The sequence below is a fragment of the Monodelphis domestica genome, chromosome 2 (assembly GCF_027887165.1).
Source record: "Monodelphis domestica isolate mMonDom1 chromosome 2, mMonDom1.pri, whole genome shotgun sequence".
NCBI lineage: Eukaryota > Metazoa > Chordata > Mammalia > Didelphimorphia > Didelphidae > Monodelphis > Monodelphis domestica.
In genome coordinates this window covers 146452880-146480855 of record NC_077228.1, presented here as the reverse complement: position 1 = coordinate 146480855, position 27976 = coordinate 146452880, and the positions used below count along the sequence as shown (strand labels likewise).

Here is a 27976-nt window from a genome sequence, read left to right as displayed (position 1 = left end):
AGTTGCAGATTGGTGGAAACCAAAAACACATACTGAATATTCACAAGGAATGGCAAAAGTGATGAATTTGAGAACAGAGGAATTGGGTTCAATTCTTTATTTTCCTAAGTATTACCTGTGTGACCTCCCAGGAAATCACTTCTTCTCTACAAACCTCATTTTTCTCATCTATAGAATAAAGGAACCAGACTAAAGTATCTCCAAAATGTCTTTAAGTTTTTGATCTTATAAGGAGTCATTAAGTCATACTTTTCTTTTGAGTAAGCCAAAAAATGATTTATTGCTTCTCTTTTGATTAGTCAAGGTCCCTTTATAGAGATAGTCAATTTTAGTAGACTATCAAACAGAGCAGATGTCAGAGTTTGGCAATGTAGATGAATGGTAGAAGATCACAAAATTATATATAGACTTAAAAATCCAAAGGGATTTCAGAGTTCTTCTGGGTCAAACCCCTTGTTTTATAAATAAGATTGAGGGTCAGCAAGTTTAAGTGATTTACCTGAGGATACACAGGTGGAACTGTCAACGTTTGAACTTATATCCTCATGTTCTAAATCCATTTCCCTTTTAATTATAACAAATTGCAGTCCTCCAGGCAGGGAGAATGAATCACCCAGAAAAACTGTTTAATATCCTGACTATATAATAGCTAACATTCATATACTGTTTTAAAGTCTGTAAAACACTTTATATGTGACATCTTAGTTCATTCTCATAACACCCTCTAGGTAGGTGATATTATTATTTCAAACTTATAGATAAGGTAACTGAAGTGGGGGAAGGCAAAGTGACTTGCCTAAGACAATGTAGTTAGAGAATATTGGAATTAGGATTTGAATTTAGGTCTTTCTGACTCTAGGACCTTCATTTTAGCCACTGTACAAATTATCTGTACTATGACTATATTATGCAAAACTAATGCTGTTCTTGTATCCTCTAGAGATGAACCAGACAGTACACAACAATCTTGACTTCTCATGTTTTTAAGGTAATGGGGGCAACAGGGGAGAGTGGGATAATGAGAGTAAAAGTATGAACACATCAAAGAAGATCCCATTTTTCTAAAGCTTCTTCTCCTCATCAGACCTTTTTATCACAGCAAATTTTTGCCTGATTAAAAAGACTTCTCTTTTACCCTATTCCTCATGTCAACTCTAATGAGTAGAGAAATAAAACCAGCATGAAGGACACAAATTAAATGATTATTTCTCATGTAACAAGGAGTAAAGTTTAATAGAAAAAACTACCCTTTCCACAAGTGCAAACATTTCCCCCTTTAAAGGGAGTAGGGGCTCTCAGTTAAGCCCATGTGGCCTTATCTACTTTCAATTCTTGCCAACTTGTCCATTTTAGTGGCAACTTAGGTGGCAGGCAGAGTTGTCCCCATGGAAACTCACTGTCACTCTTTTCTTAAAAGGAAAACCAGGCTCCCAATTTCTAATGTCTATTTTATGATGCCTAGAGAGTAAAAAAGCTTTTGAACAAACACACTAGCATATATTTTATCCCTTTTGTCACTGGAGGCTGATGGAAACAGGGAGTCAAAATATACTAATAAAAGAAAATCTTGTTTTGAACTAAACTACGTACACAACTCTGAGTGTGGAGGTGAAATGGACAGGTGCCCACATTTCCAATTTAGAGCTGAGGCTTATTGTAGCTCTGAAGTTATTCATTAAACCAAAAGAACAGCTTTCGACTATTTTTCATTCAATTTCCTTATGCTTCAGGCACTTTATTCCATAAAGATACAGCTTAATAATGTGGCAAGCATACAAGTCTAAATGACATCATTGAACCTAGACCCTAGAGGGACCATAAGCCCAACTAGTACAGTCCATTTTACAGATGATGACACTGGAGCCCATGTTGGTTAAGTGACTTGCCCAGTCACAGTTAGTAAACATTACATAAATAAGTGGAATTTTTACCCAGGTACCCTGATTCTTAAATGAGGGCTTTTGTTCTTGACCATATAACTTCCCATCACTTCCAGCAGATTTCCCTTGCTATCAGCCCCACCTCACTCCTCAAAGCTTCAGTTGCTCTCAATCCCCTATTTCCTCCCCTGATGCTCATAAATAACTACATCTTTCCCATTCATAAGGAAAAAAACCTGACTAGATCCTACAATCTCAACTAGCTATTAGTATATATTTCTCCCCTTCTTCCAAGTATAAATGAATAAGAAAGCTAGTTTGCCTCAATATCTCTTTTCACTCACTTCTATACTCTTTCCAATGTAGCTATTGACCATATCATTCAATTACTCTCTTCAAAGTTACCAATGAACTTCAACTCATTTCAGAAATTGAATGGCCTTTCTCAAGATTATTTATTTACTATGCAATATTTGACATGGCTGACCACCTCCTTCTCTTTAATATTCTCTTCTCACTGGGTTATTATGACAGTTCTCTCTCTCTTGATTTTCCTTTCTCTCTAATCTCTCTTCAGTCTCTTTTGCTGGATCTTCATTCATGTTAAGCCCATTAAGTATGGATTCAGGCTTGGGAGCTCTTCTCTTTTCTCTATTATCTCTCTTAGCAATCTCATTGCCTTCTATGGGTTTAATAACTATTTCTATACTGATAGTTCCCAGATCTACATGGTCAACCCTAGTCTCTCCCCTGAGGCCCAGTCCCACAGAACAACTAAATGCTTATTGAACATTCAATCTAGATGTCCCCTAAGCCTCTCAAAATCAACATGTTCTAAGTAGAAAGCATTACCTTCACCCACAAATCTTCCCCTATTCTGAATTCCCTTACTGCTTACAAGCCCATGTTCCCAGTCAGTTAGCTTGACCTCACTTAAATCCTTGACCCTGTACTATTACTCACTACACATTTTAACCATCAAATAATGTCTTTGCCAGCACAATTTCTCCATTAAACACCTCTTTCTCTCTATTAATACGGTCATTTCTCTAGTTCATGACCTCTTCACCTCTCTCAGACTTCTGTGATAGCTTTCAAAATGGTTTTCCTGTCCCAAGTTTCCTCAATCCAATCCATCCTTCATACAGCTGCCAAAATAGTGTTTCAAAAACATAGGTCTGACCATGAAACTTCCCTGCCCTAAATACTATACAACCAACTCCAATGTTTTCTTATTACCTTTAAACCTAAAAATGAACATCTTGCCATATTTGCTGTTCCCTGCACAAGACACCTCACTATGTTCTTTCCATGCATTTGCACTGGCTGACCCCTAAACCTGGAATGCTATCCTTACCCATTTTTACTTTTTAAAATCTCTGACTTCTTTGAAGATTCAACTGAAATAACACCTTGTACAGGAACCTTTTTTTCCCACTCACCCCAAGTCTTCATGTTTGTAACCCTCTAATGCAAGGGGTCTTTATCTGTAATCCCAAATCCCCAAAGAGCCTATGGATAGTTTTAAGTGGGAAGATTCTGTAAAATCAGATGAAAAAAATAAAATAAAATATTCATGTTAATTGTCCTCTTACACTGTACCTCAACTGATTAGCTAAATTTCTGGCATAGAGTATTTGTCTAATTAATGCTTTTTGATTGAATCTACTCTACAGCAGCCTGAAATGCAAATCTCCATTTTGACATTTATTAGCAAATGGCTTCATTGTCTTGAACCTCCATGATCTTATTTGAAAAATAAAACAATTGAATTAAATTGCTAAAATAGAAAAAAACTATTATTTAAAAATAATATAATTCAATATATTATATTAAATATATTATAAATAATTATAATAAACTATTTCATAAATTTTAGCTATAATTCCCATGTCCTTTTTTTAAAATGAGTATTAATTTTTAAGCTTCTTAGCTTATGGAGTTACCACAGGAATCAGTTCATCACAATGCACTTATGTGTCATTCAATTATCTATGTTTTGGGGATGCTATGATAAAAATGGAAAAATCCTTGAACTCATGGAGCTAAAATTCTCCCTCATAATATGACATATTTCTATGTATACAAGGTATACAAAAGGAGATGCAAGAAAAGCACTTTGTAAATCTTCATAGAATAGAGAAATTTAAGCTATTACTCTGAATGTTCTACCCCACCACCTTACAGATATATGTTTGTTTTCTTTTTTCTTCTTATTGTGAAATATTTGTGACAACCTGGAAAAAGAGGAATTAAAAGGGTAAGGGGAAGTTAGGCATGCTATTGCTTCAGGTAATAAAAGCTGTCATAACAGCTATTGTCTTTAGGAAAAATGGTTGAATACATGAACACATATCACCAAATGTATGATATTTAGACAAGGTAGATGAATGGATTTTAAATCCAAATATTATTGACTATGTCATTGAATAGTCAACAACCCCCTCCTTCCAAAAAAAAAAAGGTATTATAGCAAAAATTTTTAGAAACATAGGTTGGAAGCTTGATATAGAAGAATGGATCCTGGACTTTGGGGCTTTGCTCATGGACTTTTCACTTGTGGCCTTAGGAAAATCATTTAAATAATCTGAGACTCAGTTATCTTATCTAAAAATAATAATAGCAGCACAGGCCAGAGGATCTTTGCAAGGTTCAAAATTGTTATTTGTACATATGTATACATAGGTAAGATTCTATTACATTCTTCACTCCTGATAATAATGATAATACACTATAACCTGTGATCTTTAAAAGGTTGAAAGAGATGTCCATAGTCATCAATCAATAGCAGAGACCGTAAGAGCTTGGCAGTAGTGATGACTGAGACTAGAGAGGGGCCATCTTATTTCAGCAAAGAAGTCACTTAGCCCAGAACTAACTTTTTACTTTTTCAGTCTAGCTTCTGCATTTGCCAGGGAAGAAGAGATAAGTTAATGGTGGAAAAGTCATTCACATGGATAGTTGGATGGGACACTAAGAGGTTAAGTGACTTACTTAGGGTCACATAGCAATTATGTGTCAAGGAGGAAGAACTTGAAACAAGATTGTCCTGGCACCAAGACTAATTCTTTCTTACAGACAAATCATGCAAAAAAGGACAAAAGAATCCAAGGGAGGTTCTGTGCATTGGGTCCAATTTGCTATAGAGATTCAAATGGAGCTATTTTAGTTCATGATATAAAAGATGAAGATTTGTTTCAGAGGGTTAAAAAAACTGTGTCAAGGAATTATGGGAAATGTTGGGAAATTACATGTGTTAATGAGTCTTCATGCTTATCTTATAAATAAGGAAAACAAGGATCAACTATCACTTATTACCTGTTTGATTTTATTAAGTCATTTATACCTTCTGATATTGTTTCTTCATCTCTAAAATGAGGCTAAAATAGGCAAATTTTTAGCTTAAATCCTTTACCCTGAATCTTGCAGTAGGTATAGAATATATAATACCGATAGAATCTATGATGCCTAACTTTTAACTTTTGACATGGGACAGCCTCCTTATTACTTTTTACCAAACCCTGTTTTTCCCTTCACTTGAAGATCTCTTGCTGTGATTCTAATGCCATGTAAATTCCTTAAGAAAAAAGACAATGGAGGCTGCTGCTGTTCTTGTTGAAGTCATTATTGTTTCCTTATTTTGTGCTTAGAAAGTCCAGGACCTAGAACAGTATCTGACAGTACTATTTACTTAATGAATGTTTTATGAATTGATGGATATTGCCTTTTCCATGAACACCTGTGGTGACTCTATTAGATCACAAAGGGAGAACACAGCCATAGTGATAAAGACAGGACACAATCACAGTGATGCATCCCTCAAGGCATACTGCTGCTTGAACCCTTCATGTGAGACTCAAGTCTCTTCCCCACTCTCCAAACAGTTTTGCTGAAGCCTACTCTGCTTTTATTCTTCCTTCACAAGTCCTGCTGGTTACGATATAAGAATAAAGCAAGGAAACATGAAAACAGTGGTCTTTTGGGGAATGTGGAAAAAGACAGGACAGCAAATGGTGCTGCCTTATTGAACTTTAAGTTTCTTGAGAACAAGGTCATCTCTGATCAATTCTGTATGATCCTCAGAATCAAATATAAGGGCAGTGTACCATGTGAGCACTTAATATGTCATTGGTTGATAAATACAGTTCATTCAGAAACATTTCACTATGCCAAGCATTCACCCATTAATACTCCTAGTTTAAAAAAAGGGTAAAAAAGCCTGAAAGCTGAGGTGAGGAGTGGGGTAGGAAATGGTGTTCCTACTTGACAGGCAGCAGGGATCCTGAAGTAATGAAATTAAATCTTTAAAGTCTTCATGTTGCTCCATGTAGAGAACTAAAATACCTGAACAGGTGATAGTTGAGCAAAACCCTGAAGCACTGGACTTCTGATATTTCTCAAGTACTGTCGTTTTTATAACTTTCTTCTATTCAGAATTTTCCTATATATTTCTTATTCTCATCTTCCTCCCTGTATTTTTCTCTCTCTTCCTTTTTTCCCTCTCTCTTTCTATTTTAGTATCTCTGTATCCATATCTGTTTCTCCATTTCTTTCTCCCTCTTCTTTCCTCCCTCATCTTTTCCTTTTTCTCTCTCTCCCTTCTTTCTCTCCCCTTTCCCAAACTTCTAACCACTACAAATTCTGTAGAAACAGATGCAAGACATGTAAATATAAGAATATTTTCCTATGGTGCAATAAATCTGCATGTTTTGATAAGTCAAAACATAATCTCTATTCAGGTGAACCCTAAATGATCATGGAACTTAACCAGTGAAAATCAGAACTTAATTTTCCTTAGGAAGTGTTAGAGTTTATGAAAGTTGAGAAATATGGTTTTGTACCAATCAAAAATATAAGCAGTGGGTACAGCTCAAGGACAACTGAGTTGACTGCTTTCATTTCTGTTTTCCTGTTCAGCTCAGTCCAATTAGCCATGGTTAATAATCACGGTTACAGAAAGCCTTTCAGGACATATTTAGCGCTCCAGGAAACTGAATGTCTTTCCTTTACTTATCTCTCCTTCCCTGACATCTACAGGGGGCCAGATTGTGGGAGGTCAAAAGTTAGCACTGGAATGAGTTTGGAAAATTTTTCATTTTAATGATAACTGTAATGCTTTATGAGACAATTCTGCCACCATAAGAAATCATATGGATTTTCTGCATTACTAGGCAGTTTGTTACCAAAGTGCCCTTAGATTTGGATTTATTTGGAATGAAAAGATAGAAAATGTAAAAACTTCTGACCCCACAGTGGAGATTTTTGCTTATCTATATATACCCTTCAAAATTCAAAGTCACCTTTTCCTGGATCAATCAAATCCTACTATGTTTTTCTAATTGCCAAAAATATTTTAAAAAAATAGAGTGCACATATACTTCTCATTCAAGATGATTCATTGGACATCATTTATGATTCTACATTTTGGCATTTATCTGGAGACAGACATTAATAGCTTCTAAAAACCTTTGAATGCATCAAGTTAAAATACATGCAAAACTCTTCTTTGTTTAGTGTTGACCTATGGATTCAAGTGCTTATCTGGAAATAATACATGTTTAAAGAAGCCTGAGGGATAAACAATTCTAAATCTGGGCATTTAGGTCCTCTGAACAAAATGGATACGAGTCAAAATGATTAAAAAATTGTACATAAGAGGAAAGATTTGTGCATTTAAGTGAGAGATTTACTGTACTTTTCTCTTGAACCCTCTTATATCCTCCTCAATTGAACAGATGCAGCATAAACATGCCAAGATGTTCAAGGTTGAAAATCACTCCAAGTCTATGTGTGCTCAATATACAAAGAGAACAACAAAATCTGTTTCACAATGAATAAAATTTAGCTGGGAATGATAAATTTAGAGTTATTACAGAAAATTCAATCCATAAGCAGGAGTCAATGTGGTCAGTTTGCCATGGAAAGCATTGACCTAATGTTTTTCAAAAACCCTGTGGGCAAATATCCTATTGCCTTCATTTAATGAAATGGGAAGTGTCTCTGGTTTTCTACTGCTTTTACTCTTGAAAATTGTAGAAACATTGGCCCATTTGATGAATTTTTTTCTTTGTTAATAGCTTATGCATGTCTACTTTACTATTCACAATTTTCTGAATTCAAGAAGATAAGGATGAATTAATTTAAGTAAATTCACAATTTTATTTCCTAGTACTTGTTGGAGGCAGGCTATATAGGATCCTTTATAATACAGTTTTATGAATAAAAAATAAAATTAATGGGCAAAGTGAGTGTTCAGATATTTTCAAGTACTGCAGCATGGTTTGCTATCACAATTCATTTATTCAATGAAAAAGTCAAAGTCCTATGTGATAGCTATGAAGTAGCCATATTTTATTAATATAGACTTCATGGGGTTGTTTCTAATTTTAATTGCACCTAATTCCATTATAGCAAATATTTCCTTGAATTAAATTCATTGTGTTAAATCTTGCAGAGATTTCAGGTGTAGAGGAAATTGAATTATGACATGTTATAGTGAACCTTTTAGAGGAATGATATGAGTATGAGAAATGTCCTCAGGTATCTATGGAGAGGGGGAGGGGAACATCTTCCCTTTTGTTTTTTACTAACAAACTCCGACAAACTCTGTGCTGGGGTAGTGAGGTGCATGTCCACAGAGAAAGCTCTGAGTGCCTCTTCTGGCATGTGTGCCATAGATTCACCACCATGGTTCCAGAGAGACCTTCAGAACACACATATACCTGTGATCTATGATCACAAAGTTGTACAACTACATATGATGTGTTGAAATTAATCTCACATACTTTACTGGCAATCAGGCACTCGAGCATTAATTGTCTAATATATGCCAATCATTGTGCAGATCTCAGGATACAAAGAAAACCAAAAGACTGTCTTGCTTTCAAGGAGCTCACAGTCTAATGGGAAAGACAAAATGCAAACTAAAATATACAAACTATACAAAGAATAAATGTGAGAAATCAGTTAAAGGAAATCATAAAAATAAAGAACACTATATAACATAAATCTGCATCTATATATCTATCTATCACATAACTGGGAATATCCAGGAATTTTCTCAAGTATTAGACTTAAAATATTATGTTGAAATATGTGAAATTCACCAAAGTAACAACATTGTATACCCTACATAAAATAATGAAAATATTAAATATTTATTGGCCTATTTCCTTACATTGTTTAGTTGTTATATTCCAATAGAATATTTTTTAAAAAAGAATAACCCTGAAAGAACACAATTTAAAAAAAATGAAAAACAAAGTAATTTCCATAAACAGAAAAAAATTCACTTACCTGGATCTTCTATAGTTAAGTTCTTTGTTAACCATTGTACAATGTCTGACCCTACAACAAAATATAAACAAATATCAACATTTGTCCTTATTTCATGAACTCTAAACTTTAAAATAATATTTTTCCAGTGATTTGTTGTTTTTGGTTGGTTTAACAAATCAATAGTGATATCATTTATAGAACTGAAAAAGCATAAAATCAAATGGGTTTGGGGAGAATGATGATAAATTTATTTTTTATTCAGTTTTCTAATCTAAATCAGTCCCACAATCATATATTAAGTATCTATTTTGTGCAAGGCAATGTGCTGGTTTGCAGAATAATTCATTTTTAAGTAAGAAAGAAAATAGATGATAATTATAGAACCATGACTATTAAGTAGTATTGTGATCTTGGGAATAGTGTTCTATTGGAAAAGTAGGTTCCATTCCAGTCTTTGCCTGGAGGCTTATTCTATGATCATAGTTTTGTTTCTGAACTCATTTACTCTTTTGCCCAACTGAAAAATTGTAAGTCACCAGTAATATGCTGTGGAGCCATAAAAATGATCAAAATAGCAAGTCATAATAAAAATAATTCCAGGTGTTTTGATGAAAAAAGTGCTTTGGTAATATTTCACTAAGAACAACCTTAAAGTTGGGTTCCATCTCTCTGGCCCATCCCCAGAGATATAACCTCAGAGGATCACAGGCACTCTAATGAAAGGTTTTTGTTCTTCACCAGGACTGTTAAATATAACAGGGTCTTGTTAAGAATAGTAGAGATAAACTTATAAGGGTTATGTCTTTAACATTAAAAAATGAGATATCTAATAGTTATCCTTAGCTACTTCTTCAACATAAAAAGAAATAAGAAAAGGAAATTTTGAAACCTTGGGAATACTTTATTTAAACTTTTATCAAACTTCAGATTCAAAGTTAATGTGGCAGAGTACAAAGAATACTACAATTGATGTCAAGAAGTGTTTTAAGGATTTGGTTCTTGAATCCTTAGTCTCAAGCTCTAATCCTTAATGCTTTTCTCTGATTTCCTTATTCTAGAATTCTGTTCTCCTGGAAAGATGATCATTCATTTCTATTCCCTTCATTTGATTTCCCTTTTCTTCCCTTTTTTCACCTCTCCTACCTTCCTTAGAAAAATGCCTGATCAAATCTGAAATTTTTCATTTCAAACTGATCATAAATTTTGAGAAGGAAAGAGTTTGCTCATTTTCCTATCTCAATTCCAAATTATTTTATGGGGTATTTAAGTGGTGTGTGTCTGGGAGCAGGAAAGCTGAAGGTCAAATTTGACCTCAGACAAATCATTAATCTTGTTAACCTGGGTAAATCACTTTAACTTCTGTTTCCCTGATTGTAAAATTGAGATAATAATGGCATCTATCTCACAGGCTTGCAGTGGGAATGAAAGGAGATATTTATGAAGCATTTAGCACAGTACATGGCACACATAGGCACCTGACCAATGCTTGTTCCCTTTCTCCCCTTTCCTCCAGATCCTTTGATTCTTGGTCTTAATCCAAAGGTACTCTCTCCTAAACTCCCACCCTCTTTTCCATTGACTGCCAAATGAAGCAGTGGTTTCTCTCATGGCTTGGTAGATCGACCTCTGAATACATTCATACAATCCTATCTAACCCTATCTTGGTCCCTGATATCTGTAGTAACTGATTTTAAGTTATTTTTGTATCATATTTTGTTGCTTAAGAGAATATCTTCTATTTGTAACATCATTCCAATAGAAGTAACTGCTGCCTGAACCACTGTTTTACCTAAAGTTATAGTTTTGAATTAGGTGGAATATAACTGTGTCTTAATTTCAAAGGAAACTACATTTTTCAAATTTGGCAATCATTTCCTAAATACTATGAAAAATTTAATATCCCATATTGAGTTTAATCTCGAGGAGCTTTTAATAACGCTTTCCATGTGGTTGATCAGCCTATTTTGTCTTTACAAGACTGCTCCCTTTAAAGCTGTCTCTGATTCAAATGCAATTGAGAAGATGGATTTATTCAGACCCTGAAGGAAGTTTTAATGTAACCAGCCGTGAGACTTCAAAACTCCAGCTCTGTAGGAAGGGAGTGAAATCACACACAAAAGCACAATTATTATAAAGTGTGTTCAGCCGTATGCCTTCAATTACCCTGTACAGGCATCTGTACTTCCTAAGGCATGATGTTGCCTTTTAAAAACATATTTCAAATATTTGGAGCTCTGCTTTTCAAATAAATGGATAGTGATGCCTGACCCATGTAGGCTCCCAGGTGCCCAAATATTCAGTACCAATCCATTTCTATCTACCTCGCCACCAAAAAGGCCCATTTTAGGTTACAGAATTCTTTAGGGACTGTTTGTAGGCAGCTATGAAAATTATCTTTGCAGATGGAAGGATCCAAACATTGGTGCCAGGACTATAAATATTTCAAGTTGTGAAACATGCTAACAAATGGCCTCTGGGTAAAGTTAAGGAGTTTTTTTTTCTTACATAGTTAAACACCAAAAGTAAAATAAAAAAAATTAATATGGAGGACAAGAACTTTTCTTCTCATATTATGAATTTAATTATTTCTGACATTTTATCATCTTCAATTCAGTTTTAAAGAGAGTTTTAAATGATATACCCTTCTATAGGACTTGGTATTAGAAGTGGGTATCTGCTTATTATTTGATAACATATACTATATTTAAAGTTGTCTCAGAGGGAAATCATATATAATTAATTGGCACATTACATCGTACTCTTTCATTGCCAAAGATTTTTGAGCATTTCATGCATTTTACACCTGCTGTAGGAAGAACAAGGAGAAGATGAGGAAGGTATGGACATTATCAATAGGAATTTAGCACAAAAATGATCAAGAATACATTTTATCTCTTTGTTTCTTTGTCTCTCTCTCTCTCTCTCTCTCTCTCTCTCTCTCTCTCTTTCTCTCTCTCTCTCTCTCTCTCTCTCTCTTTCTCTCTCTCTCTCTCTCTCTTCTCCACCCCCAACACTGTGTGTGTGTGTGTGTGTGTGTGTGTGTGTGTTTGTGGACAGCAAGATCAAAACAGGTCAATAGCATGATATAGCATCCCCCCAAAAGACATTGCAGTCTTACATATTGATATGATCTTCCTTCAATAAATACCATTTTCTACAAGGTCGAGATATTTTATGTGCTCTATCTGATGTTCTTTATTCTTCTTGACCTCTCTAGCATTTAACCACCCTATTCTCCTGGATGCTCTCTCCTCATTTGGTTTACATGTCACTGTGCTCACTTGGTTCTCCTCTCCTCTCACTCTCCTTCAATGAATCTAAAATCTATTTATCAAAATTTAATTGTAAGTCTCTTCTACTCAAAGGCAACTAGGTTTCTCAATGGATAGAGTGCCAGACCTGGAGTAAGGAAAACTCATCTTTTTGAGATCAAATCTGGCCTCAGATACTTATTGACTGTGTGATCTTAGGTGAGTCACTTAACCCTGTTTTCCTTAGTTTATTCATATATGAATAAATAATAAATAAATGATCTGGGGAAGGAAATAGCAAACTATCCCAGTATCTGTCAAGAAAACCTCAAATGGGGTCACGAAGAACTGGGCACAATTGAACAATAACCTCCACCCTCAAGGCTCTGTCAGTGGTCCAATTCTCTTCTCTCTTGGTGATTTCATCAACTCCTGTGGTTTCAATTATCTCTCTACAGATGATACCTGCATATATTTATCATTTTCAGGACTATTAAATTTCAGTTTCACTTCACCAGCTGATTACTGAACATCCCCAACTAGATATCCCATAGGCATCTCAAATTCAACAAGTATGAAATAAAAATTCATTTTCTTCTCTTTTAAACCTTTTCTTCCTCCAAACTCTTCTCTTTCTTTTCAAGGAATGCATTATATATTCAGTCACCCAGCTTCATGACCTCAGAGTAATCTTTAATTTTCCCTTTTTCTCAATGCTCCTATATAGTAATTTTTCAAGTCTTACCTCACCATTGTCATCTACCTACCACTCACATGGCCATTTACCTAGTTTGCCCCTGATGAACTAATTCGGTCTCTAGATGTTAAATGCATAAATCAGTGGGCCTAAATTCTAGAAGCCAGGAGTACAAATTTACCCTCAGAAACATACTAGTTGTATAATCCTGGGCAGTCACAAAAGTATCATTTGCCTCAGTTTTCCTGTCAGCAAAATGGGATCAAGAATAGTATTTACTTCCTTGGATTGTTGTGAGGTGAAAATATGATAATATTTGTAAGGCATTATATAAATTATTTTTATCTTCACTCTTATCTTTTTCTTCAACACCTCTCACTTGAAGTATTTTTCTTGCATCTACTTTCTACTATCTCCCTTACATGCAAGTTCCTAAACAATTTTCCTAAAGTCTGACCATGACACTCACATTCTGTAAAACCTCAACTGCATTCTGTTGCCTCTAGTAAGAAATTGAAACTCCTTGCCTTGTCATTTAGAGTATATCACAATCTTGTTACAGCACTACTTTTCCATACTTATTTCACATAGTTCTCTCTTGTTCTTTCTCCATTCTAATCTGCTTGTTATTGCTTGATCTCAATATCTCACATCCCACTACACTATTTTTGCACATAGGTGTCACCAATTCTTGGAGTGTTCTCCCTCCTCAATTAAGCCCCTTAGAATTCCTATCTTCCTTTAAGATTTGGCTCAAGGGTTACCTCTTAGAGGAAACCTTGTCTGATCTTCCATATTGTTAGCATTCTCTTCCTTCCCAAATTATCACATACATACCTATTTTCTTAAATGATATCTTCCCAGCTGAATGGAAATTTCTCAATAGACTATTTTTCATTCTATATTTGTATTTCTGTTACATGGATTAGGTAGAAGGCACAGTGGAGGATGTGCTGCATCTGGAGTCAGGAAGACCCATTTTCCTGAGTTCAAATCTGGCCTCAGATACTCACTCGGTATGTGACTCTGGGTAAGTCACAGCCTCTGTTTGCCTTGGTCCACTGGAATTTTTTTTTCAAGAATGGAGGGAGTTAATTGGGTATTTTAATGTAACAAGTAAATTAATTTTTAAAAAAGTAATCTGTGAATATATGAAGAAATATAAATTTGATAATTATTCTTCTTTCATTAAAAACATAACACACATATATTCTTCTTGGTTTCCTTTTTTAGCAATGAAATATAAACAAAGCACAAAAAGGCAACACATTCAAAAAGCAACACAATTTAAAAAATATTTAGGTAGTAAAGCAGTTAAAATATCATACTTGCTTATAAAATGAGTACTAAATAAACTCATTTAAATTGATGAGATTTGTCACTCAGCTATAATACAGAAATATTTGCTATTGAAACTAGTCAGTCACAGAGCCTTAGTCCACTGGAGAAGGAAATGGAAAATCACTTCAGAATCTTTGCCAAGAAAACCTTATGGATCCTAAGGTCATTGGTGTCACAAAAAGTCATAGATGCTTGATTGCATAATAACAATGAAAAAAATGGGTTTCAAGTAATGATTTTGTTAACTGATTAGATTGAATAATGTGTTGGAAAATGCTAATAATGTAGATTAAATTTACAAGTGTCTTGAATATATTTTTATGCAGCCAACTGTAATCTCAGAGGAAATGCACAAGAATTAAGGTGCATTTGGAAAGACTTTCTCCAGAAGGTAGAATTTTAGCTGAGACTTGATGGAAGTGATAAAAGCCAATAGATGGAGGTGGGGAAGAAAAGCATTCTAGGAATGGGGAATATCCAATGAAAAGAACCTGAGCAAAAAGATGGAATATCTTGTACAAGGAATAGCAAGAAGGTCATTGGCTCAGTCCTGGCCCTACTCCTCTCTGCCATTTCTGCCCCAAGGTCTGAGGAGTCCAGGGACATCTGGGAACTGAGGTTAGTGGTTAGAACCAGGGGGAGAAGAAGGAGGAGTGGAGGAAGATGAGAAGAGAAGAGACATGTAAGAGAAGTAGAAAGACCAAGCTATGAATGACTTTAAAAGCTAGAGGATTTTATATTTTATCCCGGAGGCAATTAAAAAAAAACACTGAAGTTTGCTGAGGGATAACATGGTCATATTTATCTTTTAGGAAAATCACTTTGGTAGCTATATAAGGGATGGTAGTATTATTAAGTGTTTACTTTATTCCAAACATATTAAAGAGATAAATTAACATTCTGCTGAAAATCTTCATATATAAGTACTATAAAAACTGCAAAATGTATTTGAGTTTGACATGCTTCAGTGATTCCTAATGGTCTTTGGTGGGTTATCTCCCACCATCTCGCCTGTCAATGAAGAACTGTTGAAACAAAATGGTCCAGATGTGATCTAACTAGGGAAGAACCCGAAGGCCTATGAGCCTCTGTTTATGGACACTAATTCTCTTAAAGCAACTTTAAGATATCATTAACTTATTTGACAACTACATCACATTGTTGACTCCTATTAGCCTTTCAAGAAATGAAATCCTTCCATTATACATGACAATAAATGCATCATTTTGTCTTACTCTAAATATTACTAAATCATACTTAATGCAAAAGATGTCATCATGAAAAATTGCTTCAAGTCAGGGTTTTTGTGAACTGAACCATATTCTAAATGAGTTATGGGTCTCATTTAAAGAAATCATCTGCTGTATTTTTTTGTAAAATGGAGTTAGTTTCTATAAAATGAATGTTAGCACATCTCTATACTTATTTTTATATATTTGCAAATCTAGAATTCTTACAGCAGTAAGTATACATCTCTTGCCTACTTGGTATTCACTAACGATAAAAATGGGACACTCAGATGGCACAGTGGATATAATGCCAGACCTGGAGTGAAATAGACCTGTGATCAAATATGACCTCTGAAACTTACTAGCTGTGTGACACTGAGTTCACAAAGAGTCCAACACAACTGGAAACAACAACAATGAATTCAGAAATATGAAGTAATTTAGTATGACCAACATAATGCAGATAGAAAAGGAGGCAAAATAAATATGCTATGATTCCTGAGGGGAAAGCCACAGCAAATCAATCAAGGATCCCATTAATCAGAGTTGAGGTGACTTAAAAAAATAAATTGCATTTAACAGAAAGGAAGCCTGAGTGATGTCTAGGTAGAAAGTTGAGTACAGGCTATTTGGAATTTTCATTTTACAAATTGTTTTCTAGCTTTTTGTGGATATAGTCTGAATGTTGGTTCTAACAATGCCAAGCGCTATAAATAATGACAAATTACAAATAAAAAAATAGAAATTTGAGTTCATTGTTTGGAAGGGACCATCTGCAGTAAAATGGTGCCATCTTTGAGTTCAAAGGAGGACAATGAACATAAACATAGATATCCCTTTCCCTTCCGATATCTGGGAAAATGCATTACTATATAAAGAGTATAGAATAATGATGAATCTGTCCTCTTTGGTTATTTTTGAATAGTTACTTAATCAATGGCAATTTTAACTAAATTTATTTTTGATATAAAAGGAATACAAATCATAGGATACATTTATTTAATGGGGCTTATAAAAAGGAGGCAGGGAGTACATCTCTGATCTACTAGAGTCTCTTCAAAGCTAATAAAGGTTTATTCAAGTGCTTCAAGAACTGTAAAACATAAGAGCATACGATGCAATGTCAGGTGATTAGATGAAAAAATAAAAATTTAGCAGACTCAATTACATTCTCTATGCCTTCATCTAACTGAGGATCAACATAAACATTTACTTAAATAAAGATCCAGTTCTATATACAACAAAGTATAGCATGATATGTGCTTATTTCTTTTTCATTTCTGTGTGTATACCATCTGTATAAGTATTAGTCATATTCTTGTTATTATTCTAATTTTAGTCTTTGCAAATTCACTGATGTGGGTAATCCCCACCACTGAAGCAAATTAATAGCTCATCTATAATCTTAGAGCATCTGGGACAGATATCTGCCTGACTTCAAATATGACTTATTAGATACTTAATATATTTCCTTGGTCTACTCACATATTGGCATCACTATTAGTTGTTTCCAAAGTTTTAGTGAGGTATTAATGTATTAAAATGAAAAACTACATTGACACTTTCAATATAGACTTTACATCCATTCTAACTGGATAAAGGTGATAGCTATTATTCCTTTCATGGGATATGGTATTATTTCTTCTTTTACAAGAAGATGTTATCAATGAAGATACTTGAGAAATAATTGTGAGATAGATAAAAAGATTTTCACTTATGAATAAAAAGGCACTGCTAGGCAATTGTAGTGCATTGCACTGAATTTTATATTAGACTTCTGGGATGAAACATATTAAGTATTTAAATGTATTGAATATTAACATTTACAACCCCTGTAGTCAGAAAAAGCCCAAACCAAGCAAACTTTGAATATCAAATACCTTGCTACCTCCCTCTACTTCTATAGTATAACCTAGCATTAACTTTATTATACCCTTTAAAAATATCACACAAAATGATAAATACTTTAATCCACTTGGAATAGAGGCTCTCAGTATAATCAGCATAATCATCCAAATTAGTAATTTGTTTTCTGAATGAACTTGTGAAGGTATTCATAAGTCAGATGATTTTTTTTACCTTAACTAGAATCTTCCCCCAACCCCCATCTTGATCAAAGAGATCATCACAGACCAAAATTAAGATAACATGTTTCCTGATATCTATTCTTTTAGGTACCTTGCACATATATCACTTCTATTTGACCACACTTACAAAATTCAACATAACCTTTACCCAGGTCTAATAATAATTATGTATATCACTAAAACCTTTTTTAAACATGAGGATGTGCTTAAATGATTACATAATAAATGGTGCTTTCCTGGAATGCCTGCCCTCTAAATTATATAGTTATCATGTCAAGCTTTTGAAGAGAGAAACCTGTTATCAGCCACAGATCTTCATTCATTGCTCTACAATATTCAATTTTGCAGTCTACGCTTCATTTTTATATACAGTTAGAGTTCAAACATTTACTGTCTTCATGAAAGAGCCACATAAATAAGTAATTTCTGAATGAAGTTTATTTTTCTAACATCTTCTAAGCTAAAATATTGAAGCTGAACTTTGTCTTTCTTTTTAATTAATTAATTTAGAATTTTTTCCATGATTGCATGATTCCTTTTTTTCTTTCCCCTCCTCTCTCCCCTGTCCTAAGGGGAGTTTCTATGAGCAATAAAAGGTATTCTTTGGGGTCTACATGGCACTTATTATAAAAAATGCAGTATTAAATTTCCATTTCAGTACAACCAGTGACAGTGTTGTGTTCAATGGGGTTCTTCAGGGTTATGATGGCTCTCTAGTTCTTGGGCCTCATCCCTAATTATCTGTTTTAGTCTTTTCCCCCTTTGGTTCTTATCTACCTTATACACTTGATGTATAGGACACTAAAAAACTAAGAGTAAGATATCTCCTATAAAGCCAGATCTATAGTCTTCAGGGCTATCGTCATCTTTGAGGGCAACCATCCACTGTGGAAGAGCTAAACATTATGGGATATATAATGTAATGCAATATTAGGGCATCATAAAATTATTAACAAGGCTACAGGAAGTTAATAAATGACCTATATGAATAAAATGCAGAGTGAAACAAGCTGATTGGGGGGGTGAAAACTGCATATACACAGTAAGTACAAAAATATAAATGAGAATGAACCACAAAAATAGAAAATGTATACTATTTAGCAATATGAATCTCCTTCCTTGAAGAAGTGAGGCATCATGGGTATAAAACACTACACATGTCAGATTTAACTGATGGGTGTGAACTGATCTTCCTGAAATATTTTCTCCCATTTTTATTATTTGTTATAAGAGATCCCATCTCTGGATAGGAGAGTGAAGGCTCTATGTAAAGAAATGAAGTGGTGTTAAAAAAAAGACATAAATACTTAAAAAAAGAAGAAAAAGCAGTAAAATAATTGAAGTGGGCAAAAACATCATTTAATGCAACTTTGAAGTGTCTAGAAAGGAAGTGATACCCCACCCCCCCTGAACGCAAGGGAGGGCACACTATATGCTGGGATGATGAAATCACAGCTGAAATAGTTACTTTTTCAAAATCAGAAGTTCCCTTTCATACTGGGATAAATGATTAATCTGCTGATATAGCAAGGGTGCTCAAAGCCAAATGCAAAAGGCAGAATATTAGTTTAGGAATATCTACATCCCTTTGCACAGGTCTCAAGTCTGGTTACGTTCTTGAACCTATCACTTCAAAGCTTTCTCTCTTGAACAGATGTTGGGAGAAGGGAAAAAATATTTGAGAAGAAAGAGTCCTCTGTTGCACAAACCCATCATACATGTCTCTTTGGTGGGGTTTCGGGGGAAATCCATGCCAGGACTTTAGATTGTTCATTGGCTATGTTAAATGTGTATGCCCCAAGGGGGAACACTTATGAGACAAAAGAAATCACAAACAACAATAACAAAATAAACAAGGGACAGAACAGGAGACTGTCAGCATCATCTGACCATTTATACTTATGCTCTACTGCAGTTATAATAACAGCTAGAATTTATAAAGTTCACAATACATCTTTACCATCACCTTATATGGTGGGTGCTATTATCCTCATTTTATAGATTAGTGTTGACATTGAGGAGGTGAAGTGGCTTGCCCAAGGCTATCTAGATTGGGATTGTCTGAGGAAGGATTTGAACCCAAGGTTTCCTGTTGCTGACTCATGTTTTATCTGCTACATTTCCCAGTTGCCTCAGTCTTCTTTCTTTTTCTTAAATAACTGTATGTCTCTGAAATAGGTTTTATAGAGGTTAATCACTAGCAGTGGCAAACCTAATTTTCCTTTCTATACGAGTGATTGAAAGAAGCTTCAATATTTAGGAGGATGGTGCTTTCCCTGGAGCTAGTAGCTTAAACTGTTACCTTTTTTTTATACAAGGAACACATCCCTTGTTGTGCTAATTATTGAGTCAAAAAAGGAAAAAAGAAGGAAAATATAAATTGTTAATTGAGTATTGCCCAGTAACTCTTAAAAACTTGACACAACACAAAATATTCCTGATATAGGTGACAAGTTATACTTTGTAAAGAGGATGATGGATTATGAAACTATCCTGGAGAGGTAAGTTCCATTTTTTTTTAATTTTATGAACCTTCCTAGAAAATAATTTTGGCGTTTAGTTGTTATATAGTTGGCATAAAATATAACTAGTATAAGATGACTATACTAGTTAAAACCATCAGCATAAGATGATTCAAAGTTGTCTTTCAGGGATTCACATTATTAAAATATATGTGGAATTTAAAATTCAAGGCAAAGGAATTCACTAGCATATGTGCTTTTCCAACCTCCAAGTCATGGGGATAGAACTCTCAGACAAATTAAGAAGCTGTTAAATATAGCTCTCATTTTCCTGAGCTATATTTATATATGCTTTCCAGATTCCTGATCTGACCAACATTTAAGTTCCCTCTCCTAGGCTCTTGCTGGAGAGCTTCATTCTCTCTCTTCTAGTCTTAGTTCTAGCATACTTTCAGTACAGGGACGGTAACAACATCTACCTCAGAGAGTTGCTAAGAAGATTCAATAAGGTAATATTTGTAAAAACAAAATCCAAATCAAATGCTCAGTATAGTCCTTGGCATGTTGGAGGCACTTCATCAATATTTTTTCCCTCTTCATCTATTCCCATTCCTATCCTCTTTCTAATTCTACTTCATTTACTACTACCATCCCTTTCCTCTAATAACCATTGCTTCTGACTTCTCTGTACAAAACATTCTTCTCTGGGTACCACTACCTAATATGTGCTGTCTTCCCCTATTAGTTCCTTTAAGGAGAGACATTCCCTAACTTGACTATATTTGTATTATCAGTATTTAGTATTGTGTCTGGCACATAGTAAAGCATTTAATGTATGCTTTTAAATTTGTTTATTCATTTAGCATTTTAAAGTCTGCAAATCAGTTTCCTGAAAATAGGCCTGTGAGACAGGTAACACAATTATCATATTCAATTTAAAGAAGAGGAAATTGAAGCTCAGGGAGTTAAGTGACTTGTCCAAGGTCATGTGCTTGGGAACTGCTAGATTCCAAGTCCAAGTTCTTTCAGTACAAATCCTGTGATCTTTTCAATGCACCTTACTCCACAGAGATTTGAATCATGAACATTAATCTTGTTGACTTCCTTAACTTATTTGTACTTTAGTTGAAGCCTGCAGTGTGGGTTCTAAGAGGAAGTTTTATATACAGTGCTTTTTGCAGTAATAAAGATCAGTCATATTGATTGGTAGTGTTTAAAGCTCATCCCTTGCCTGTCGTTGCCACAACAGAACCCGGCTGAGCCCAGCCTTCCTCAATAGATTACACCTCCCAAATGGAACTGTTGCTGACAGTCTATACTGTAATGCCAAGAATGAAACTGCCATTTAAGATATTTCCTGCTGCTGCCCTCCCTAGAGGCTGAGAGGCAGAAATTAAATTAAAACCCATAGATCAAAAGCTTAACTTCTCTTCCAGCAATGCACCCACACATTAGTTAGCATTTATAATACTGACCCCTTTGTGGCTTTGTGACTTTAAAGTTAATATCTTTTTAAGCCAATACTCAAGTTTCCTGCTGATGCTATCAGCGGGTCTCATTTGGGGATCTTGTCATCTAGAATGACCTAACAAGGAAAATGTGTTGACTGGTTTGTTTGAGAGAAAAGAAGAGATACATCAAAGGCTTGATCCTCTCTTCAGAAATTCTCCCATTACCTTTTGTCATTGTTTCCCCTTCTCTGACTATGGGGCCTTAGTGTCTTTGCCCAATGCAATTATTTTCATAAAGAATGAATAATCAGCAACATAGGTTGGTTGAAGTCTCTTACAAAGGCTATAGGATCTCATTGCTCCTCAAGTAGAAAATTCAAGTTCCATGAAATCTGATGAGATGGTTTTTTGAAAGCTGTAAGTGGACAAAGTAATGTGCTCACACTGAAAGGTAATGGTATTTAGAATTATAGGAGGTGGTGGCAAAAAATTGGAAAATGAAGGGATGCCCTTCAATTGGGGAATGGTTGAACAAATTGTGGTATATGTTGGTGATGGAATACTATTGTGCTAAAAGGAAGAGTGAACTGGAGGAATTCCATTGAGTCTGGAACAACCTCCAGGAAGTGATGCAGAGTGAGAGGAGCAGAACCAGGAGAACATTGTAACCAGAGACAGATACACTGGGGCACAATTGAATGTAATGGGCTTCTCTACTAGCAGCAATGCAATGATCCAGGGCAATTCTAAGGAACTTATGAGAAAGAAAGCTTTCCATCCACATCCAGAGAAAGAAATGTGGAAGCAGAAACACAGAAGAAAAACAACTGCTTGATCACATAGTTAAATGGGGATATAGACTCTGAATGATCACCCTACTGCAAATATTAATAATATGGAAATAGGTCTTGATCAATGATACATGTAAAACCTAGTGGAATTGCTCATTGGCTATGGGAGGGGTAACAGGAGGAGGGGAGGGAAAAAGCATGATTCATGTAACCATGGAAAAATATTCTAAATTAACTAAATAAACTATAAAAAAGAATTAGAGAATGTTGGAATTGAAAGGAACCCAAGAGTTCATTTGGTCCAACCTAAATCTTAACCTAAAAAATGTTTGGGTTTGTTTGTTTTGCTTTTTCTGATCATTACATTTCAAGGAAGCTATTGGATTAATAAAACAAAAGGAAATATATCCCTTTCTTGTCACTCCAGAGTATATAAGTATTCTTTTTTTTTTAAGTTTGCTATAGAAAAAAAAAACTGAGTTAAGAAGTGGTGAAGGGCTGCTCAACTTCCTCACATTGATTCATTGATTTTAAAAAATCATTCATTTTTGTGTGAATGTATGTAAAATCACTTCTTCCAGATCTAAGATTTAAATATAGAGTGCCCAGGCCAGACATTTCTTCATATCCTACTCAGCTGGACTTCTCTGGACTTCATCATTACATGCAAGAACCACATCTTCCTGAAAGATCACATCAACTCTGAAATTCATACCTCATCTGTATCTCCCGCCCTTGGCATCTTTCCTTCCCTATAATTAAAAAAAGGCAAAGGATAACTAGTGGAAAACTCTTCTCAGTGACTCTATTTAAAGAGGGAGTGCAGGTGGGCAATCTCTTCATTTGCCACCTATTTGCTCTTTGGCTTGCCTCTCTAGACACCACCCATGCTTTTTCATTTTTTTAAAATTTCTTATCTTTCCTCATTAGACTATGAACTGCTTGAGGGCATGGGCTCTTTTTTACCTTTCTTTATATCACCAACCCTTAGTATAGTGTCTGGAACATAAGCAATTAATAAGTGTTTATTACTGACTCTTCCTAGCTTTGTGCCCTTGAGCAAGCCACTTAAAATAAATTGCTTGGTCCTTATCACCTTTCTACCTTGGAACCCATACTTAATACCAATTCTAAGACAGAGGGCAAAAGTTTAAAAAATATGTTTATTGTTCACTATGTATATATGCATACACTTATAAATATATATGTAAGATGTCTGTGTATATATGTACATATGAGTATGCGTGTGTCTATTCTTGTGAGACATGACAAAATTAAGTACCTACTGGACAGAAAAATCACTCTTCTTAGAGGGAGAACATGTCCCATGTTTAGCTATTTTTATACACCTGTCTAGCTGTACCTCCTTGATATATATTCCTTCTTAAAAAAGAATTAATATTAATTGGTATTAAAGAGATATTGTTAGTTAATTTCAGGGAAAACAATAAATTGGAACTTTGAAACCAGTGTTAGAAAACCCAATCCTTCGTAGTTATCCCTAGAATTCGTAGGTGAGTAGTAGTCGGGTACCTTCTAATGGCTCAAAGTGCTAGTGTGAAGAACTAGCCCAGAGAGAGTGTTATAAAATATACATTTAAAATCAGAGAACTAGCACCTTGTGGATCTAAAGTTGTGATCTGATATTTGGACAGAATGCCAGGAAGAGGGCAGACTAAAAAGAGAAAGGTGAAATTTCTAGGGCATTTGCCTGGTGGGGCCATTATTTCTTTTGGATTATTGATTGTAAAGGCAGTAATAGATTATTTTTAACATTTGAAATCATTTTGTTCATGAATAGATGGTGCAGTGAATTGAATGCCCAGTCTAAAGTCAGGAAAACTCATCTGCTTGAGTTCAAATCTGGCCGCAGACTTTTACTAACTATATGACTCTGGGCAAATCATTCAATTTCCTCATCTGTAAAATGAGCAAGAGAAGGAAATAATAAATCACTCCAGTACCTTTGCCAAGAAAACCCTGACTATAGGAATCAGACACAATTGAAAAAAGACTGAACACCAAAAAATGGACAATAGATGCAGAATAACATATCTGACTTGGGATATGACCACACTGTTTATTTTGCTTAACTACAATACTTTGTTACAAAGGACAGTTCTATAGGTAGAGGTGGTGGTGGTAGTGAGCCGATTATTGAGAGATAACAGTGTTTTATTTTTAAAAATATTACCAATAATATTTTAAAGATATGAAATGAGGAGGCCTGGATTCAAATGTCAGTTCTAACATTGACAAGTTCCATGAGCTTGGGTGAGCTTTTTTCACTTCTTATAGTATCAGTTCCTTATCTGTAAAACTAATATAATACCTAATGACCTATCTCATAGAATTATTGCAAGTAAATTGCTTTGAATCTTAAAGCACAATTTAATGGGGGATTTCTTTTAGTTTTAGTACCAGTAAGATAAAATTAGTAGATTTTTAAAAGGCCTCAATATACAAATATACTATCTATGCCTCCACAGATCAACTCCATCTTTTCTAGGTCCTTTACTTTTCTTTTGGCACCCAGTGAAAGCAAGAAAAGAGTATAACTATATAATTTGTACAGAAGTCCCCATTGTATAGCACATCTGTAGTAATATATCTGCATTGTTTTCAGTTCATGGAAAAAGCTGATAAAATTTTAAATTAAATTGGGTATGGCAATTAGATTGGGAATTCATTGATTCTTCATGAACACAAAGGGATAAACTTAGCTCTCTGTAGAAATTTGAAAGGGAAACTTTTTCCCCTTTACTTCCATAGCTTACAAAGTTTGGTTTTTGCATCCTTCTGGACTAAGAGAAGGGAATCAAACTTAATGGAAATGGAACTTTCTGGTTACACAGTAGCAACAAGAACATCTTAAATATTAATTTAAAAAATAGATGCTGACTTAGAGAAGAATTATGCTGTTCTTCCCTTGCTTATAGCCAGTTCTTCATTGTATTCACTTGTATAATTGAAATGTTGTGGCTATATCATATCAATGAAAGACACACTGACAGAATGAAATATAGCTCTCTTTCTCTCTTTTGACACTAGGCACATTCAATGTAACCTTCCTGTCCATTCCTTGCCCTTGTCCTGCTAAATCATGTTCACAGTGAAATTCTAGAGGGAAAGGGTACCCCTCTCTAAGATAGCCACTTTTACTTTCATCAGGGACTGGCTTGAGGCATGACAGTGACAGATGGTGGCAGGTTGCTCCTATGTCCCATAAATCCTTCCTGTGTCAGCTGCAGACTTCTTCACAACATAGTAATCTTTGTGAGTAAATTCATACCATAGTATGCAATTGTAATTCCTGACAAATAAGAAATTTAAAAATCTATGGGTTCTAGGAAGAGATATACCAAAAAATAAATATCATGTTCATTAAAGCTAAGAGTTTTCCACTGAATAAAATAATACAATTTTATAATTGACAGGGAGCAAAGTTGCATTTTCCTTAGTTTAATCCTCTTGCATCATTTCTTTATATGTGAGAGATTTTTAAACTTTTTCATATCATAGTCATCCTTGGCACTCTGGTGAGTGTCTAGTCAGTTTTCCAAATAATGCATTTAAATTCAAAACATAATATATGTAGGTTTATGAGGGAATTGAGTTTTATGGAAAAGTTTACACACACATATATTTATATGTAGACATATAATAGTATCATTCATTCATCCTAGGTTAAGAACCTCTAAATCTATATAATTTCAAGTACTTTTCTTTTTTTTTCTTTACTTTTGAAAGTAAACAAAACACACTATATATTAGCCTCTTACCATAATAACTTAGTAAACGATCAAGGTGGTTTTAGTTCTTGAAGACTGATACCTGATAGTTAGTTTTGGCAATTTCTTACAAGCTTGAAATTAGACAAGTTCTATACCCAATAGAATATAAATATGCCATTTAGAGACAAGCCTAAGCCTAAGCTCAAAAAAGGTTGATTTTAGCATACAGTTGGTGGGCAGTTGTACTAGGAGGCTTTTGGTACAGTGGAAAAAGTGATAATTTTGGAATGAGAAACTTTTGGTGCCATTTCAGTCATGTCCAACTTTTTGTGGACTCATTTGTGGGTTTTATTGGCAAAGATACTAGAATGGTTTGCCTTTTCCTTCTCTAGTATACTTTATAAATGAGGAACTGAGGCAAACAAGGATAAATGACTGGCACAGGGTGACAGAGCTGGCAAATATCTAAGGCTGGGTCTGAAGTCAGAAAGATGAGTATTCCTTATCCTAAGCCCATTACTCTATATACTGAGCCACCTGAGTCCAAATCTTACTTCTTACACTTCCTAAAAGAGTATATATGTAAGTTATTGGCCTGTCACTTCAGTTACCTTATCTATAAAGTCAGGGGTTTGAACCACATGATTTCTAAAGTTTTGTCTCACTCTAAATCTAATATCATATTACTTCTTTTGGATACAGAAACTCATGGAGACTTTCTATTAAGATTTTGAATTGTTGTAACATGAAGCAAAAAATAAAATGAGGGGGAAGGGAGAAAGAAAGAAAAAATATCAGTCCTCAAAACAAAACAAAATATAGGTAAGTAAAGTCAATCTTCCAAGGTCAGGGACATTAGTACTAGGACTAGATACGACCTTTCTGAGAAAAGCTAGCCCTTGTGCATTAGATTTATTGTTGTACTTTCCCCTTAATATTTGAGAATCAGAGAAAGTTCTCTCTGTTGTATTGAAGATAATAACCCTTATGAACAATTTGTGGAAATATATGGACAAAAAGAATGTCATAAGATACAAAGATATGAATATGTTTTTAGCTTTAATGATGAAGAAAATACCCACACTGAGGAAATCATGATTAATGTGAAGAAAGACATAGATCCTTTCAATATAAGGTGTCACAATCTTATGTACTTACAATATTAGCCATTTTATAAAATTTCTTTAATTGAGCAATTCTCTTACAAACTCCATTTTATTGACTTCTTACATTTGCCATAGTTTTAATTATACTACTACAAAGCAGAAAACATTTGTGTACTTATAAATTGGATGACCTTACCTCATAGGGTGACAGGGAACAAAATAGGTGTTGTATCATGGATGCACCCTAGATTTTCTGAGAAAAGTCTTATTGATACAAACTTGTATAATATTGGAAGTCTGACCTATTCCAACAGTAGGGTTGTACTTATTGTAATCTGAGTGCACAAAACAGATTTCAGAAAAACAAGGATAGGTATATACACACACACACACACACACACACACACACACACACACACACACACAAACAACTCGACCACATCTTTTGAAGAATGACATAAATTGGCCCTTTTTAGGGAACATTCTGAGGAAACCCTGAAAACATATGCATCATCAGTCTCCTTCAACCTTGCAGGATCATTTAGTTCTAGGCTGTTCTCCCAAATCAGCTTGAATAAAGTTCAACAACAGAAGTCAACTTATTATTACCAATAGAAAACAATAATATTCCTTCTTCTAAATTCTTTTGTTATATGCCTCCCTTGAGTG

At 34.6% G+C, this 27976-nt stretch overlaps 1 protein-coding gene across 4 annotated transcripts in view; it reads right to left on the bottom strand.

The window, feature by feature from the left end:
• RGS7 (regulator of G protein signaling 7) overlaps positions 1-27976 on the bottom strand; it is a 742720-nt gene that overhangs the window by 277932 nt on the left and 436812 nt on the right. For all 4 annotated transcript variants that reach the window (XM_007481562.3, XM_007481561.3, XM_007481558.3 and 1 more), the window contains exon 4: positions 9177-9227. In XM_007481562.3, the coding sequence (XP_007481624.1) occupies positions 9177-9227 (51 nt within the window). The remainder of the gene's footprint in view (positions 1-9176; positions 9228-27976) is intronic.